At 45.0% G+C, this 15,659-nt stretch overlaps 1 protein-coding gene across 1 annotated transcript in view; it reads right to left on the reverse strand.

Annotated features, from left to right (window-relative positions):
* Positions 1-2,551: 2,551 nt before the first annotated feature.
* LOC115078688 (alpha-2,8-sialyltransferase 8E-like) overlaps positions 2,552-15,659 on the reverse strand; it is a 29,102-nt gene continuing 15,994 nt past the window's right edge. Inside the window, exons 4-7 of the mRNA XM_029581659.1 lie at positions 5,701-5,845; positions 5,266-5,378; positions 4,933-5,019; positions 2,552-3,676 (exon numbers count right to left, since the gene is read on the reverse strand). Of these exons, the coding sequence (XP_029437519.1) occupies positions 3,217-3,676; positions 4,933-5,019; positions 5,266-5,378; positions 5,701-5,845 (805 nt within the window). The 3' untranslated portion in view covers positions 2,552-3,216. The remainder of the gene's footprint in view (positions 3,677-4,932; positions 5,020-5,265; positions 5,379-5,700; positions 5,846-15,659) is intronic.

The following is a 15,659-nucleotide window of genomic DNA, read 5'->3' on the forward strand; positions in this document are numbered from 1 at the left end:
TGTGAATCGGTTATTTACTCTTTCGGATAGTAGAAAGACTAGGGGGCACTCCATGAAGTTAGCATGGGGCACATTTAAAACTAATCGGAGAAAGTTCTTTTTACTCAACGCACAATTAAACTCTGGAATTTGTTACCAGAGGATGTGGTCAGTGCAGTTAGTATAGCTGTGTTTAAAAAAGAATTGGATAAGTTCTTGGAGGAGAAGTCCATTACCTGCTATTAAGTTCACTTAGAGAATAGCCACTGCCATTAGCAATGGTAACATGGAATAGACTTAGTTTTGGGTACTTGCCGGGTTCTTATGGCCTGGATTGGCCACTGTTGGAAACAGGATGCTGGGCTTGATGGACCCTTGGTCTGACCCAGTATGGCATTTTCTTATGTTCTTATGTTCTTATCTGTGAGCCTGCTATGTTGGAGAGGGTATGCAGAGCTGGCATCTTTTAGACGTAGGTTGTGGAGGGCGAGGTGTACTACATGTTTGGGCATGGCATAGCTTCGTCCTGATCCTTGCACTTGGTTTCTTGGGCTGATGCCTTTACAATGCAAATCTCTCAAAATGGCATAGTTTATGTCGATGCTCTGATACTGTTCATAAGAATATTTCTCCTTTTTGCATTTTGGCGTAACAACCTGGAAATGGCCATAATCACATTCTCATCTAGTAGGCGTTGTATAGGTTGAGGGTTTTTTGGCAGATTTATGAGGTCTCAATAGGAAAGGGTTTAAATACCAAGCCAATGTGTGAATCCCTGTAGGTTCAAATAGGGTGAAACAATTTTTTTTCATCTCTCTTTTCCTAATAAAAAAACATTTCTATCATCTCGCCACATCTTATTAATGCTAGGAAAGAAGAGCTGAATAATCTCTGCAGATGCTAAGCTAGAGGATCGGAGAAGAATTTGGAAATCTACTCACGGTGTGTTCATGGGCAGTAAGAGATGGGGGCTTGTGCTCAGATTGTGGCACAGAACGCGCAGACACCATGACATCGCTTTGCCGGTGGGGTTGCCGTAGTGTCTTTTTGGCAGCGAGTAATGTCTGTCATTACCAGGGTTTTATTAATGCTGTTGCCTTCTCTTTGCTTGGCCGGGGACTTGGATGAAATCGGAGTCCCTCAAAGACCCAGAAAGCTGGTATTAGAGTTGGCAGCTCGCCCACATGGGAAAATATCCCAAGAGTTTGGCATTGGCATGAGCTTGGCGTGAACGGAAACCCTTTTGGAGCAGAGAGGAGACATGCAGTTAATGGTATTATAGTTTAAAGACATTGTCTTTTCCTAAAGGTAGTTTTGCTTTGTCATTCTTTGAAATTTTTTGCATCATTGTTATTAATAAGGGCACGCCTCTAGTACTGAATAGTCTCTCTAAACTGCTTTTGATGCTTACTGTATCCACTAATGCTTAAGATATTCTTTGAACTATTTTATGTTTCTACTGATGAAGAATATTGTGTGTCTTGAGGTTTCAATAACGTGTTTTAAGAAAACTCTTACACAGTTGCTGGAATGACACTTGATCCATGCCGCAAGAGCTATTCTAGCCCTGTCCTGGAAGAAGAACAATGCAGTTCAGTTAGAAATTGCATCTACTAAAAAGATGATGGTTTATCTCAAGAGTCGAGCAGGAAGTCAGACTGGTTAAGGAGGGGTAAGAAAGAAATAAAAAGTGATGAAAGGACACACAACCTAATGTAACTGCAGGCCACTGAAACGACTCCCCAGCAACTAATCAGGTCGGCGCCAGCAGGTAGGTGGCAGCCGGGTATGTTTAGCAAAGCCACAGGGACTGCGGAAACCTGTTGTTCAGTAACAGTCTCACCTGTTTTGGCAGCTGTTAAAGCTTGGTAGTAAGACATGGGAAGGAAGGTGTTGGGTGTTGGGATTAAATAATAACTAGAAGTCCTAATGGAAACGTAGGCAATCACATACTTGGATTTGACTGGCAGGCTATGCAAAGGACCAAGGAGGCTGGATGTTCAGTCAACAGCCAAGCTAGGTTAGGATGATGGGATTAAACTAGCAGCTGGAGCCATGTCCACCCTAGTACTGATAGCTCTGTAGGTCACTACAAAGCTTTAAGGTTAGACATGGGAAGGGAGGGGGTGGTGCATTTGTATGCTTATCTGCCTAAGATGATGGAGTGCAAATGAAGAGGATGAATGTCCTGGATAAGGAGAGATTGGCAGTATGAACTGAGCAGACTAGATGGGATCATTGGTCTACTGTGGTACTATGGGATTTGTGAGTACAGTCTAATTCGGGTTTCTCTTTATTGTAACTTGCACCGGTATTGCATGCAAACTGTATCTTCTATATTATGGTCATTGAATCTACGTTTGTTTCCTTACGGTAGTGATTTTTCCTCTGTTTCCTGGCTGTATTCCCACTGCGGGCAGGGAGATATAGTTCCCTGCTTTTCTTGGAGAAATAAAAAGTACGTCTCTGCATGCATTGGGGCACAGTCAGGACTGGCTTACCCTGTCTATTATGACCTGGAGCTATTTGATTACTGCTATAGAGACAAAAACGCAGCCAGCACACCATCAAATACCATAAATTAGAAACATTTACTAAATTTCCCATGTATAGCCCAATGTTTTCTGCCTTACAAAAGGATGCTCGCTCAGCAAGCACGAATACAGCATAGGCGAACGAAGAGCAGGCCTTCATCAAATCCTCATGCGGGCGTCGCACTGATGGACATAAAACAAGAATACAGCACTACAACAATGGCTAAAGTGGGTAAATATAAGACTGAAACATTGTGATTACAGGGTCAGTTGGCGTTAGCTCAAGACCATGTCTAAACAGCATTCTCCACATTTATCTTTTTCCATTACTTTGCTGTGAAGTTTTTTTATGTTGTGTTTTTTTTTCTGGCTGAGAGCTCCACTGGTTAATGCAGTGAAAATGTCTGAGCCTGAACGCAGTGTTTGCCCGCTGACCATGCAGGGACAGATTTATCTGGTGGGGGGGGGGAGAGGCCACGCGAGGCTGAAGACTCGCCCACTGTGAACAGATGGAGAGGCGATTCAGCTGTGCGAGGGGAGGTGTCGCACCCATGCCTGGTCCCTTCTGAGGAACAGAAACGAGAAGATCTGGAAGGGGAGGAGGTGGTAAACCAAGAGAGGAACAAATTATTTGGACCCTTTGAACTCCCTTTTTGATCTGCCTGTCTTTAGGAAGTGCTGGGGATTCTCCTTTCTTCCTCCGTTAGGCGCATTTGCCAACCTGGAGCCGCAGGACCCCCTGGCTGTGCATCTTGGTGTAGAAGAAAAACTCCTGCGGCATAGCATGGATGGTGCCAGGCTGCTGGTTGTTATAGTAATGTTGGTGGACCGGCTTTCCTTGCAGGTCAGTAGAGAAAGGCCAGAATCCATACAGAGTGACCTGGTCACAGAGCTCCAGGGCCGCAGTGACCAGCATGATCCCTGTGGACAGCCTGCCTGCTGTAATGCCCTTCTTCTTCCAGTACGTGTTCAGGTTCAGTAAGTATTCAGGACGGAAGAAGATGACCCTCTGCCAGGCGTTGAAGTCCTGCAGGGCGTAGAAGACTTTGTAAGAGGCATCCGTGTTCATGGTATAGGAGAAAGGGGGCATCAGGACCAGAGACTTCTGGTAGACCTTCATCATCTCAGCAAAGGGCCTCCGCTGCTTGTTGAGTGTGTTGAACCTGCATGCAGTCAAGAATAAGAAAGCCCCACTCAATCTGTGCTTAGGAGGACGAGTTTCAGTGGCTCGCGCAGGACTGAAGTCGGCATGCAGGAAAGGCCCGGAGACCTCAGCCTGAATTTTCAAAGCAGACGCGCTTTTGAAAATCCCTGGGTGGGCGGGGAAAGAGTGCCACCACACACTCGTTTACACCTGATCTGGGACAAGTGGGCATGCGTGCGCGTAGACGCGTGCGTATAATTTTGAAAAGAAAACGTTTGTGTGTAAATGGTTTCCCAGCCACAGCTTCCTCCCCCCCTCCCCCCCCTTCCCCAGAATGCCCCTTTGTAAAAGTACACACGAAATGGATTTATGAATGCAGATATCCCCCCCGGGGCAGAGGGGCTGTCTGCGCACATAAACGGTCACGTACACGCATAAGGCCGGATTTTATGCGTGGAACTAGCTTTGAAAATCCACCCCTATTTGGCCAGTGATTTTGGTGCCTCTCCTGTGCTGAGGGGTGAAGGGAAGCGGCTTTAATGGCAAACTGTACGTTTCTCTGAGGTTCTGGCCTTTCTGTCAAACGATTAAGTGCTGAAATGCTAATGTATCTTACTTTATATCCCACCCTTCCTGCTCTTTACCTTTCCTGCCCTATCTATTTTTTATATCAGTTTTGCTAAGATAGAGATCTTATTTCCTGCGCCTTTACTACCTAATAGCTCTACCTTGTTTGGGCTCTTTCCAGTTATTCCCTTGTTGATTTTAACCCAAGGCCTCTTTATCTGTTTTGGGTGTGGGTGTGTAGCTTTTCTATGTAAACAAAGAATATCCAACTCTCACTGCTGTTTCTATAGACGGGTAATAGCCATGCAACAAATAATAGTCATACAAAGTAGCCAAACGTCCCACTTGTGTGTAATAATTCAAAAAACACCGTGTTCAAATGGATAACGATTATTGGTGAACTCACAAGCATAAAAAAATCATTATTGGACCTATGATTACAACCTGGCATTGAATAATCTCTGCCTACATGCAATGAGTTTTAGGCCTATATATGAGGCCCATTGATAATGAGATAAAAAATCCGTAACACGGTGTTTTTTGAATTATTACACACAAGTGGGACGTTTGGCTACTTTGTATGACTATTATTTTCTATGTAAACTCCATGGATCAGGGACCGTGCAGCCCTATAGGTGCCTGTACAATTCTGCATACGTCCTGTAGTGCTATTTGAACAATCCTCAGTAACAGGAAACGATCTTGTACCTGTCTATAATGATGCTTGGGTTTGCTGTTACAAGGTTCGTTTTCAGCCCCACATCTTTGCTATAATTCAGGGGCGCCAAGTTGCACCTGCAACAATGAAGTAATAATAATTTTATTTATTATTTATGCAGAGTTGCAACCTTGTAAACACCGCCGTGCAAGATCCCTGTACAGGTTAATGTCTATATAGGAGCGGAGAGAAGATCAAGTGACTTTGCTTAAAGATATGCAGTGGCCATCAAAGGATTCAAACCTTCTCACTCTGACTTTCTGTTAACTGGGAAGATGCCAATGCTAAGACTGGATTGCCCCAAAGGTCTAGCACCCTATTACCTGATGACAAAGTCTGCCTTATCGATCTCGGAGCCACAGCAACTGTCCAATAGAATCCCTCCGTTGCCCACCACTGCGCAAGTCCCATAGGGTTTGCTGGGAAAAGGTGAGCTCTGTGTGAGCAGAAAGAGAAAAGGGATCATAGATTAAAGGTGAGGTCACCAGAAGATTCCGGGTCAGTAGGACAGGCCGAGCCAGTCCTGGTTTTACCTCTATGGTTATGCCGCACGATGCAGTTCTTTATTTTCTTAGGAGAAATCTGAGCTAACACCTCCCAGCATGCCCTGGGGGGCCCAACCGGGACTGGATCAGCCTGTCCGAGGTGACATGGAATCAATCAGTATCAACTCAAGCTGGATACGTGTCACAATGGAGATGGGAACGGGCTTAGGGGTGGATCAGAAGAACTTTTGAAGGGGCCTGTTTTCCTCCTACCTCTGGAAGCATAGCGAGCAGCTCCTCGTTCACAGTGACTTTATGCTTCCTCTCCACCTCATACGTGATCACTTGGCCCAGGTAAGTGTTCTCCTGGCTCATCACCATCTGGCCGGAGACATTGCAACACTGCAGAAGTTCTGACCTGTGGGGAGGAAATGCACAGAGCCCGACTGAGCAATCTCACGGGGATCATGGTGATGTGGAGCTTCCAAAGTCCTGTGTGAGGGTAAATCCCCTGCTGTGTCTCTTATCCTTTCTACAGCCGCAGAGCGGGATGGAACCCAGCTTCTAACAGGATTCTAGAATAGGGTGATCAGATGGACTCCAGGATACCGAGGACAGACTGAGCCAGTCCTAGTTTTGCCTCCTGCCAGTGCATCTCTGGGACTTTTGTAGCTCCCGCTGTCCTTAAGAGAAACTATAGCTGAAGAAGATTCCATAGATGCAATGGGGCTAAACGCAGGAGGCTCAGCCTGTCCCTGATGAGCTGGAGACCCTATTCTACGACCACTCGGCAGCTGATTCGGTGAGACCAGCACTAAGCTCAGGCTCCCAACTCTCCACCCCTAAATCACACATTTTGAATCTGTAGGGAACCCCCTCGTCCCCAACACACACACACTTGACCCCCAAAACTATATCCAGTCTCCAGAGGCCCTAGACAGGAACTTGGGTTACAGGATGTTCAGGGCCGGTGCACCCTAATAAGCGAACTAGGAGTAGATGTGGGGCTGTGAGTGGAATCCATTCCCACGCACGGCCGAGAGGAATAGAGACTTGGCAGGCCGCGAGTGGCAAAGGCCCGGCGGGCTGCCAGCAGTGCCCATCCTGCTCACGGCCGAGAAATGCAGAGTCTCGGCAGGCCACCAGCGGAGCCTCTGTGTGTGTGTGCGTGCGTGAGAGAGAGGTAGTGAGTGAGTGGGATTGTGTATGTACTGGAGAGCAATGGTGTTAGTGAGAGAGGGAGGGGGCCTGTGTAAGGGTGCGTGTGTGAATGTGACAAGGAACCTAAGTGTGTATGAGAAGGGGGGGGGGAGGCTGTCTGAGTGAATGAGGTCGGAGCCGGGGGGCGCAAGGGACGCCTAATACCCTTGCACCAGCCCCGAGGATGTTTCCCTTTCCTTCCTCTCCATGTAGAATCTACCACTACAATCTGGCGCCTGATTGGTTAAGTATCTTGCAATGACAATGCTTGGAATGCTGTTCGGTCAATCATGGGCCTGGCTTGGCCACACACTTGCCTCGTCTTCCAGCATTTCTGTACAGAATGTCATGGCCTGAGCTGGACGCAGCGAGACAGCTCAGCTGGGAAGGAAGGACCTGTTTTTCTGTTTCAGATTAAAAAGAAATGAAAAAATTCCTCGCCCTTAAGGAACTTTGATAATGTATTGCTAAGGCTCCTTGAGCATCTCCGGCTGGAAGTTATAGATGTTAACGCTAAAAAGTATTTGACTAGTATTACAGGCGTGCCTTAATAATCCAATCTGTGTGCCTGTGGAATATCACACAAGGATATAACAGCAGGAAGTAAAGCTGTGTGAGCAGGGCCAGATTAAGGCCGACCGATGCCCTAAGCACAGCCCAGAAATGGCGCCCCCTCGGCCCTCCCATTGCTTTACGGACAAGACACTAAGACTCAGTAAGTGCTGAAGGTGAGACAAGAGATTAAAAATTCAGTTTTCCTCCAGGCCAGACCCCACAACTAAACTAAATAGAAACTGGGTTTTTTTTTATTCTGTTTATTTAACACTAAATAGTAAGCAATGTAAGCAAATAATTGTCTTATAACTAGGGGGCAACAGAAAAAATGTGAATGTTCAACACTCTCTGGTGCCCCCTTCCCTCGGTGCTGTACGCATGTGTTTATTTTGCTTAATGGTTATTCCAGGGCTGCCCTGGAATAACCATTTTATGGCTCAGTTTGTTATTTTTAACATGACTTTGGCTAGGCCTTCTGGGGAGATGGAGGCATATGAGTGGGGGGGGGGGGGGGGGGAAGCAGTGGTCCTGTTCCTTAACCCCATGTCAGTGGGTTACCTCTTATTTTATTTATTTATTTATTTAGAATTTTTATATACCGACATTCTTGATAAAAATATCAAATCATATCGGTTTCCATTGAAACAGAACAGTCGCAGCTATGGCGTTACATTGAAACAAGTCGACAAATCATTAAATAACAGGTGAATATAGAAAAAAATAATAATAATTGTAACTAAGCAATTGTAACTAAAACAGGTGAATATAGAAAAAAATAATTATAGATAAGCAATTATAAATAAAACCATTATAGTTAAAATTTGATTATAAATAAACAGGTCGTCAAAAACGAATGACAAAAATAATGGGGCAGCAAAAACAGTGGAAAACAAGCGATACATAAAGAAAGGCGACTGATATATATTGCTGTGCGTAAGCGGAATAGAATGGGCGTGGTGGAGCCCAGGGGAATCGGGTGGCCACGAGGAAGGAGAGGGTTGAGAAGCTCCGGCTGAAAGCTGGATTGAGAAGATCTGGTTGAAGGATGGGGGAAAGGAAGAGCGATTGGGGGCAATACTAGGAAATTGAAAATATGAATTTTGGAATATGAATCCATTAGTAAAAAGAGATAATTTAAACATTCCGCTGAAAATTATTTCTGAGACATTGTGTGATAATATATCAGATTTAAAACATTGGGGGATAGAGAAGGTGGATAGACTGATATAAGGCATTGGAGTAACCTGCACAGAGCAGCAGTTTGAACACTATAAGACACTGGTAGTACTTTGGAAGGTTGGGTGAGGGACATGGGGGAAAGGAGAGTGGATGTTGGATTCCACATTGGAATTTGTTTATGTATCAAACCAAAGTAGAATATTTCCCCTATTTTATATCCTCTCTCAAGTCTTAAGCCTGTATTTGCAGCCACAGTCCTCAGCTGGTGACAGCACTAGGGTTCCTTCCAGAAACCTGTAATCATGAGCCCCAAATTCAGCCACTAGATGCTGCGTTTGAGTAATGACTGGGACTTCATCCCTGCATCATCCCCAGCCCTGGCTGACCCAGGGGGCAGAAGAGTTGATATGGGACTCAAACCCAGATCTCCAGCGTACAAAACCACTGTTGAGCCACTAGGTCTGTACCATTAGTGATTATTTATTAGGACTGTTGTTAATAAAGACCAATAGCATTATAGTCTAGTGCAAGAGTGGCCAACACCTGTCCTCAAGAGCCCCATCAAGCCAGGGTTTCAGGATATCCACCATGAATATACATGAGATAGATTTACATGCACTGCCTCCATTGGAACCTGACATCAAATTATTTAAAAAGGGCATCAAAACCTGACTTTTCAAACAAGCCTTCCAAGAACTATTAAATTAATGTTTTATGAATACTGGACATATATCAAGGTAATGTATACTTTTAAATTTATTATCTCTGCACTCACTATCCTGCCTCTAATAACTTAAACTTTATTAACAATTAGTTTACTATGCTAATTAGTATTTTAGTCTTAATTATATTATGAAACCATGTATTTACTTCCTTTTCCTTTTGGAAATGCAAATATTATTAAATAAATATTTGTTACCTACTGTAAACCGGTTTGATATATTCGCATGAAAAATTCGGTATACAAAAAATTATAAATAAATAAAAGAATTAAATACACATCTATTTCATGCATATTCATGGTAGATATCCTGAAATCCAGGCCTATTATGGCTCTCGAGGACCGGAGTAGGCCACCCCTGGTCTAGTGGATGTTAGTTCCAACTGAGTTATAATCAAAGGAACAGGAGAAAATCGTAGAAACAAAAAAAATTATACAATTATATTTATATGTTTATCAAAACGTTTGGAACAAATGCTGGCACTAGGGTATGTGTTTAATTTATTTATTCATCTATTTATTGTTTTTGTTATACCGAGTTTCATGACAGGCATCACATCAACCCGGTTTACAATTAACAAAGTGTGAAAGGCATAACGTAGCGTAATAACAATATTCTCAATAAAACCTTGAACTTTAAATACAGGGAATCAGAAAAGGATGTGAGAAAGTTACAAAAAACAGGGAAAATTAACTTGGAACTGGAAGAGGGGAGATAAAGGAACAGAGCAATATTTACATTTCAGCCAATTAATGTAGAAGAGTAACAAGATGAGTAAATAAGACTATGCGAATAAATGTGGCGGTATATCACAGTGAGATGGAACCTATGTATCTAGAAGGCTAAGTATGACAGAGAATATGAATAAATATAACACAGAATTTAGATCCAGTTGTGCTGTTGCGTGAAGGTTTTATTCAGGGTTTGGAAATGCTTTTTTGAAAAGCCAAGTTTTTAGTCTTTTCCTAAATGTTAGAGAGCATGGCTCCTGTCTTAAGTCTGGTGGGATAGAGTTCCAGAGAGCTGGACCTGCTGAAGAGAAGGCTCTGAGACTCAAGGATTTATGTTGGAAGGTTTTGGCCTTTGGAATTTGGAGAGACTCTTGTAGTATTCCCTGATGGGTCTGACGGAAGTGTATTTTTAAGTGGTATTTGTAGGTCGATTTGCGTGTGTTGGTTGATAGTTTTGTAAATGATGTTGATGGTTTTGTACATGATTCTATAATGGATTGGTAGCCAATGGAGGTTTTTGAGGATAGGGGAAATGTGGTCGATTTTCCTGGAATTTGTAAGGACTCTGGCTGCAGAGTTCTGAACCATTTGTAGAGGTTTAGTATAAGAGGCTGGGAGGCCTAGTAGTAACGAGTTGCAATAATCTAGTTTGGAAAAGATTATAGCTTGCAAGATTGTTCTAAAGTCCTGAGCGTGGAAGAGAGGTTTAATTCTTTTCAGAATATGCAATTTGTAGAAGCAATCCTTTGTGGTTTGATTAATGAATGGTTTGAGGTTGAGACGATTGTCTAGTATGGCTCCTAGATCTCTTACATGGGCTGTTTGAAGGAGTGTGGGTGGTTTTAGAAGTATGTTGTTGTTTTCCGGTGATATGAGCAGGAATTCTGTTTTCGAAGCATTGAGCACAAGATTTAGACTGTTGAGGAGAAGTTTAATTTCTAATAAGCAAGTGTCCCAGTATTCCATTGTTTTTGAGATTGATTCTTTTATGGGGATCACGATCTGTACGTCGTCTGCAAAAAGGAAGTGTTTCAGGCTTAATTTTGTAAGTAATTGACATAGTGGTAGCAGGTAGACATTGAAGAGTGTGGGTGAAAGTGATGAACCTTGCGGCACCCCTCTATTAGATGGGTGGTATTGGGATTCTTTGTTGTGAATTTTGACTCTATATCCTCTGTTTCCTAGAAATGTTTTGAACCAGTTTAATGTGGCACCTGTTAAACCAATGTTTGCCAGTTGTTTTAGAAGGAGGGAGTGGTTGACAGTGTCGAAGGCCGCCGAGAAGTCGAGGAGGATTAGTAAATATGCTTGGCCTTTATCAATACCAGAGAGGAGGAAGTCCGTGAGTGAGAGTAGTAGCGTTTCTGTGCTTGCGGCTTTGCGAAAACCATATTGGTTTGGGGACAGAATACTGTGGTCTTCTAAGTAGTTGGATAGTTGGGTGTTTACCAATTTTTCCATGATTTTGGCTATGAAAGGGAGGTTGGAATAGGGCGGAAGTTGTTGGGATCACATGCATTTAGATTGGTTTTTTAGTAGTGGCTTGATTGAGGCAGTTTTTAGGTCATCTGGGTAGATACCATGTGCTAGAGAGCAGTTTATGATATCTGCTAGGGTTTTTGCTATTGTGTCCGGGATGAGAAGAAGCATTTTAGAAGGGATTTGATCAAATGGGTGAGATGACGGTTTCATTCTCCTTAACGTCGTTTGTATCTCTGTGATTGTTATGGGTTCGAAAGCATTAAGCTGGATGTCTTTGTTTTGGGGGAAAAATGTATTATCTGGAGAAGTAGAGTTTGGAATCTGCTGATTGAGAAGATCCGATATTTTTTTGTTGAAATGAAGGGCCAGTTCATCTGCTTTAGTCTGGGCTTGTTCGGGTGGGATATCTGGAGTGATAGGTTTGGTTAGGCTTGAAACAAAGGCGAATAGGGCTTTTGAGTCAAAGATGAGATGATGAACCTTCCGGGCATAATAGTCTCTTTTGGTTTTCAATGTGGTACTTTTGTATAGATGGAGTGATCGTTTGTAATCAGAGAGAGAGGCCGGTGAAGGGGCTTTGCGCCATTTTCTTTCTTTTTGCCGAAGTAGTTGTTTGAGCTTTCGTAGTTCATCATTAAACCAGGGTTGTTGTTTAGATGTATTAGAAGACCTTAATTTGGTTGTCAGTGGGCAGTAAGTGTTTGCTATAGATTTTGTTATTTTGGACCAGGATTGGAGGGCAGAGTTAGGTGTAGAGACATCAATGAGTGGTAGCTCTGAGGTTAGAAGTTTGCTGAGTTGTTCCGAGGTGCAAGGTTTTCTGTATAGGAAAGCGGGTCTTGAGTTGAGGTTAGAGTCTGATCGAGGTAAAGAAAAGCTGGTGGAGATTAGAGAGTGGTCTGACCATGGGACTTTTTTGCAATTTGGTTGTTTTGTAAGAGAAATACCGGAGTTTGTAAATAGGAGATCGAGCGTGTGGCCTGCTTTATGAGTGGGTTTGTTGATTTGTTGGCTGAAACCCATCGCTGACAGTGCGGTGAGGAGCGCTTCACAGTTTGTTGAAAGGGGGACTTTGTCAACATGTAAGTTAAAGTCACCCAGGATTATAGCAGGGGAGTCCAGATTGAGATGCAAAGTTATAGTTTCGATAATAGGTGAGGAGTCTGACTCTAGTAAGCCTGGAGGGGCATAGACTAGCAGGATTTGGAGATGTTCTGATTTGAACAATCCTAGTTCTAGTTTAGTAACAGTACTGATGGGGTGGTATGTGAACCTTAAGGATTTTTTAGCAGCTAGGAAGATACCCCCTCCTCTTTTTTTTTGTCTTGGGATGGAGAAGAAATCGTAAGTCTGTGTTGGTAGTTGGTTAATGAGTGTGATGTCTGTGGATTTGAGCCATGTTTCTGTTATGGCGCAAAAGTCTGGGGTTGTGTCCTGTAGTATGTCGTTGAGTATCAGAGATTTGTTGGTGAGCGATTGGGCGTTGAATAGGATTAAGGTGAATAGGGAGAGACCTAGGAACTGTGTAGTGGGGGAAATCATGATTGGGATGAGTGATTTGTAGGTGCGTGGGCGGTATTGCATTATTGTTAAAGGATGGATTGGTGCTGGATGAGAGCTGTTGAACTGGAAGTGCTGTTAGAGATTGAATGAGTGTCGCTGGAGATTGGATGAATGCTGCTGAAGACTGAATGAATGCCTCTGGAGACTGAATGAGTGCCTCTGGAGATAGGACTGAATGAGTGCCTCTGGAGATAGGACTGAATGAATGTCTCTGGAGACTGAAAGAGTGCCTCTTGAGACTGGATGAGTGCTTCTGGAGGCTGGGTGAGTGCTGCTGGAGACTGGATGAGTGCCTCTTGAGCCTGGATGAGTGCTGCTGGAGACTGGATGAGTGCCTCTTGAGCCTGGATGAGTGCTGCTGGAGACTGGATGAGTGCTGCTGGAGGCTGGGTGAGTGCTGTTGGAGACTGGATGAGTGCCTCTTGAGCCTGGATGAGTGCTGCTGGAGACTGGATGAGTGCCTCTTGAGCCTGGATGAGTGCTGCTGGAGGCTGGGTGAGTGCTGTTGGAGACTGGATGAGTGCTGCTGGAGACTGGATGAGTGCTGCTGGAGGCTGGGTGAGTGCTGTTGGAGACTGGATGAGTGCCTCTTGAGCCTGGATGAGTGCTGCTGGAGACTGGATGAGTGCCTCTTGAGCCTGGATGAGTGCTGCTGGAGGCTGGGTGAGTGCTGTTGGAGACTGGATGAGTGCTGCTGGAGACTGGATGAGTGCTGCTGGAGGCTGGGTGAGTGCTGCTGGAGACTGGATGAGTGCCTCTTGAGCCTGGATGAGTGCTGCTGGAGACTGGATGAGTGCCTCTTGAGCCTGGATGAGTGCTGCTGGAGGCTGGGTGAGTGCTGTTGGAGACTGGATGAGTGCTGCTGGAGACTGGATGAGTGCTGCTGGAGGCTGGGTGAGTGCTGTTGGAGACTGGATGAGTGCCTCTTGAGCCTGGATGAGTGCTGCTGGAGACTGGATGAGTGCCTCTTGAGCCTGGATGAGTGCTGCTGGAGGCTGGGTGAGTGCTGTTGGAGACTGGATGAGTGCTGCTGGAGACTGGATGAGTGCTGCTGGAGGCTGGGTGAGTGCTGTTGGAGACTGGATGAGTGCCTCTTGAGCCTGGATGAGTGCTGCTGGAGACTGGATGAGTGCCTCTTGAGCCTGGATGAGTGCTGCTGGAGGCTGGGTGAGTGCTGTTGGAGGCTGGATGAGTGCTGCTGGAGACTGGATGAGTGGACGGGTGGTCGCTGTATAAATGGATAGGGATGAGTAACGGCCCTGGCTCTGGGACGCTCCAAGGGGCGCGCTAAGGGGCAGGCCCCTTAGGTCGCGCTCCTTCGGGCGCGCTCCTTCGGGCGCGCGACGCCGCCGGTATGCGCCGGGGTTTAAAGGGAGCAGTAGCCGCCCTCTGATTGGCCTGATGCCTGCTTAGGGGCGCGGCTCACTCACCACGTTGTGTCCTGCGGGCTTGGTTCTCCTTTGCCTCTTGCCGAAAGGGAACCCGATGGGTTCAAGGAGCTCCTTCTGTGACTTCATGACCAACACAGACCAATCGGGTGCGGTGAGCCTGTGACATAACTGGCAACTCTGCCTGGAACGTGGAGGCGCCTAGGGCAGGGCGGAGAACGGGCACTACAAGGAGGAGCTGCTCGTACAAAATGAAAGGACTCTTCCAGTGGGTGGCAGATTTTACTGATACAAGGAGAGAGTTACTCTCCTCTTCTTCACGGGACCCAGGCAGAGTGATTACTTTCTGTCTTTAAAGTCCAGGTGGCATGTCACTGGCATTGTCTCCCATGAGATCTACTTATTGCAGTATTCCAGGGAGGACTTTTTAGATAAGTTAGGCATATTCCTCCCTAGCAGCTAATATTATCGATTAACACAATGAAGCAACGGGGACAGAGTCGATAAGGGCCAAAGGCTTGGAAGAAAGCAGGAAACATGGCTTCATCCAGTGGGAAACCTTGCGTAACATTTAGGTCCTCTATAGTAGAAGACATCAGAAAAAGACCAAGTGGTCTGTCCACTCTGCTTCTTAAGACCCATTCTTGTCATCTTCCCACTTTGTATTCTGTCCTCTTGGGTAGATGGCATACAAGATCTCCTCTTTGCTTCATCCCTCTTTTCCCGTGTCTAACCACAAGGTTTTGCTTTCTGGTGGGAGATTCGTGTGCAGTGTTCCAGGCATTTGGCTTGTCTTAATTTTGTCATTGAATGTTGTTTGTGTTTCTGGACTCCTCTGTTTAATGTCCGTCTTTTTTCCTGGACATTTTGTTTTAGAAACAGAGAAATATGATGGAAGAAAAAGACCATGTGGCCAGTCCAGTCTACCCATTTGCACAATTCCTCAACTCTACAATCTCAACCACTCCCTCAGAGATCCCCTGTGCTTGTCCCAAGCTTTCTTGAATTCAGATCCTGTCCTGGTCCTCACCACCTCCCCAGGGAGGCCGTTCCATGCATCCACCACTTTTTACACATTTTTTTTGCTTGGTGTTATTCGTGTTGTTCACCTCTTTGGACGATTCTCAGGGAAAGCAGTATAAAAAAATGTTTTTAATAAATAAATGTAAATAGTTACCCAGTGCTCGTGTGTCTGTTGCCCAAAGGTCCCCCCGTACAGCCTGCTAGACAGACCTGGCTATGTGAATGCCTGCGTTTCTGCTGGGAAACGGGAGAGATATTCTAGAGAGGGATATTCAGCGCTGCTTACCCACATAAGTTTGGACTTATCTGGCTAAGTAGTAGCGGGTGAATATCTGGCCCTGCTGAATGGCCGTCGCTTAGCCAGATAACTAGTTATTGACTAAATAGTT

This window comes from Rhinatrema bivittatum, chromosome 16 (assembly GCF_901001135.1).
Source record: "Rhinatrema bivittatum chromosome 16, aRhiBiv1.1, whole genome shotgun sequence".
In the NCBI taxonomy this organism is placed as follows: domain Eukaryota; kingdom Metazoa; phylum Chordata; class Amphibia; order Gymnophiona; family Rhinatrematidae; genus Rhinatrema; species Rhinatrema bivittatum.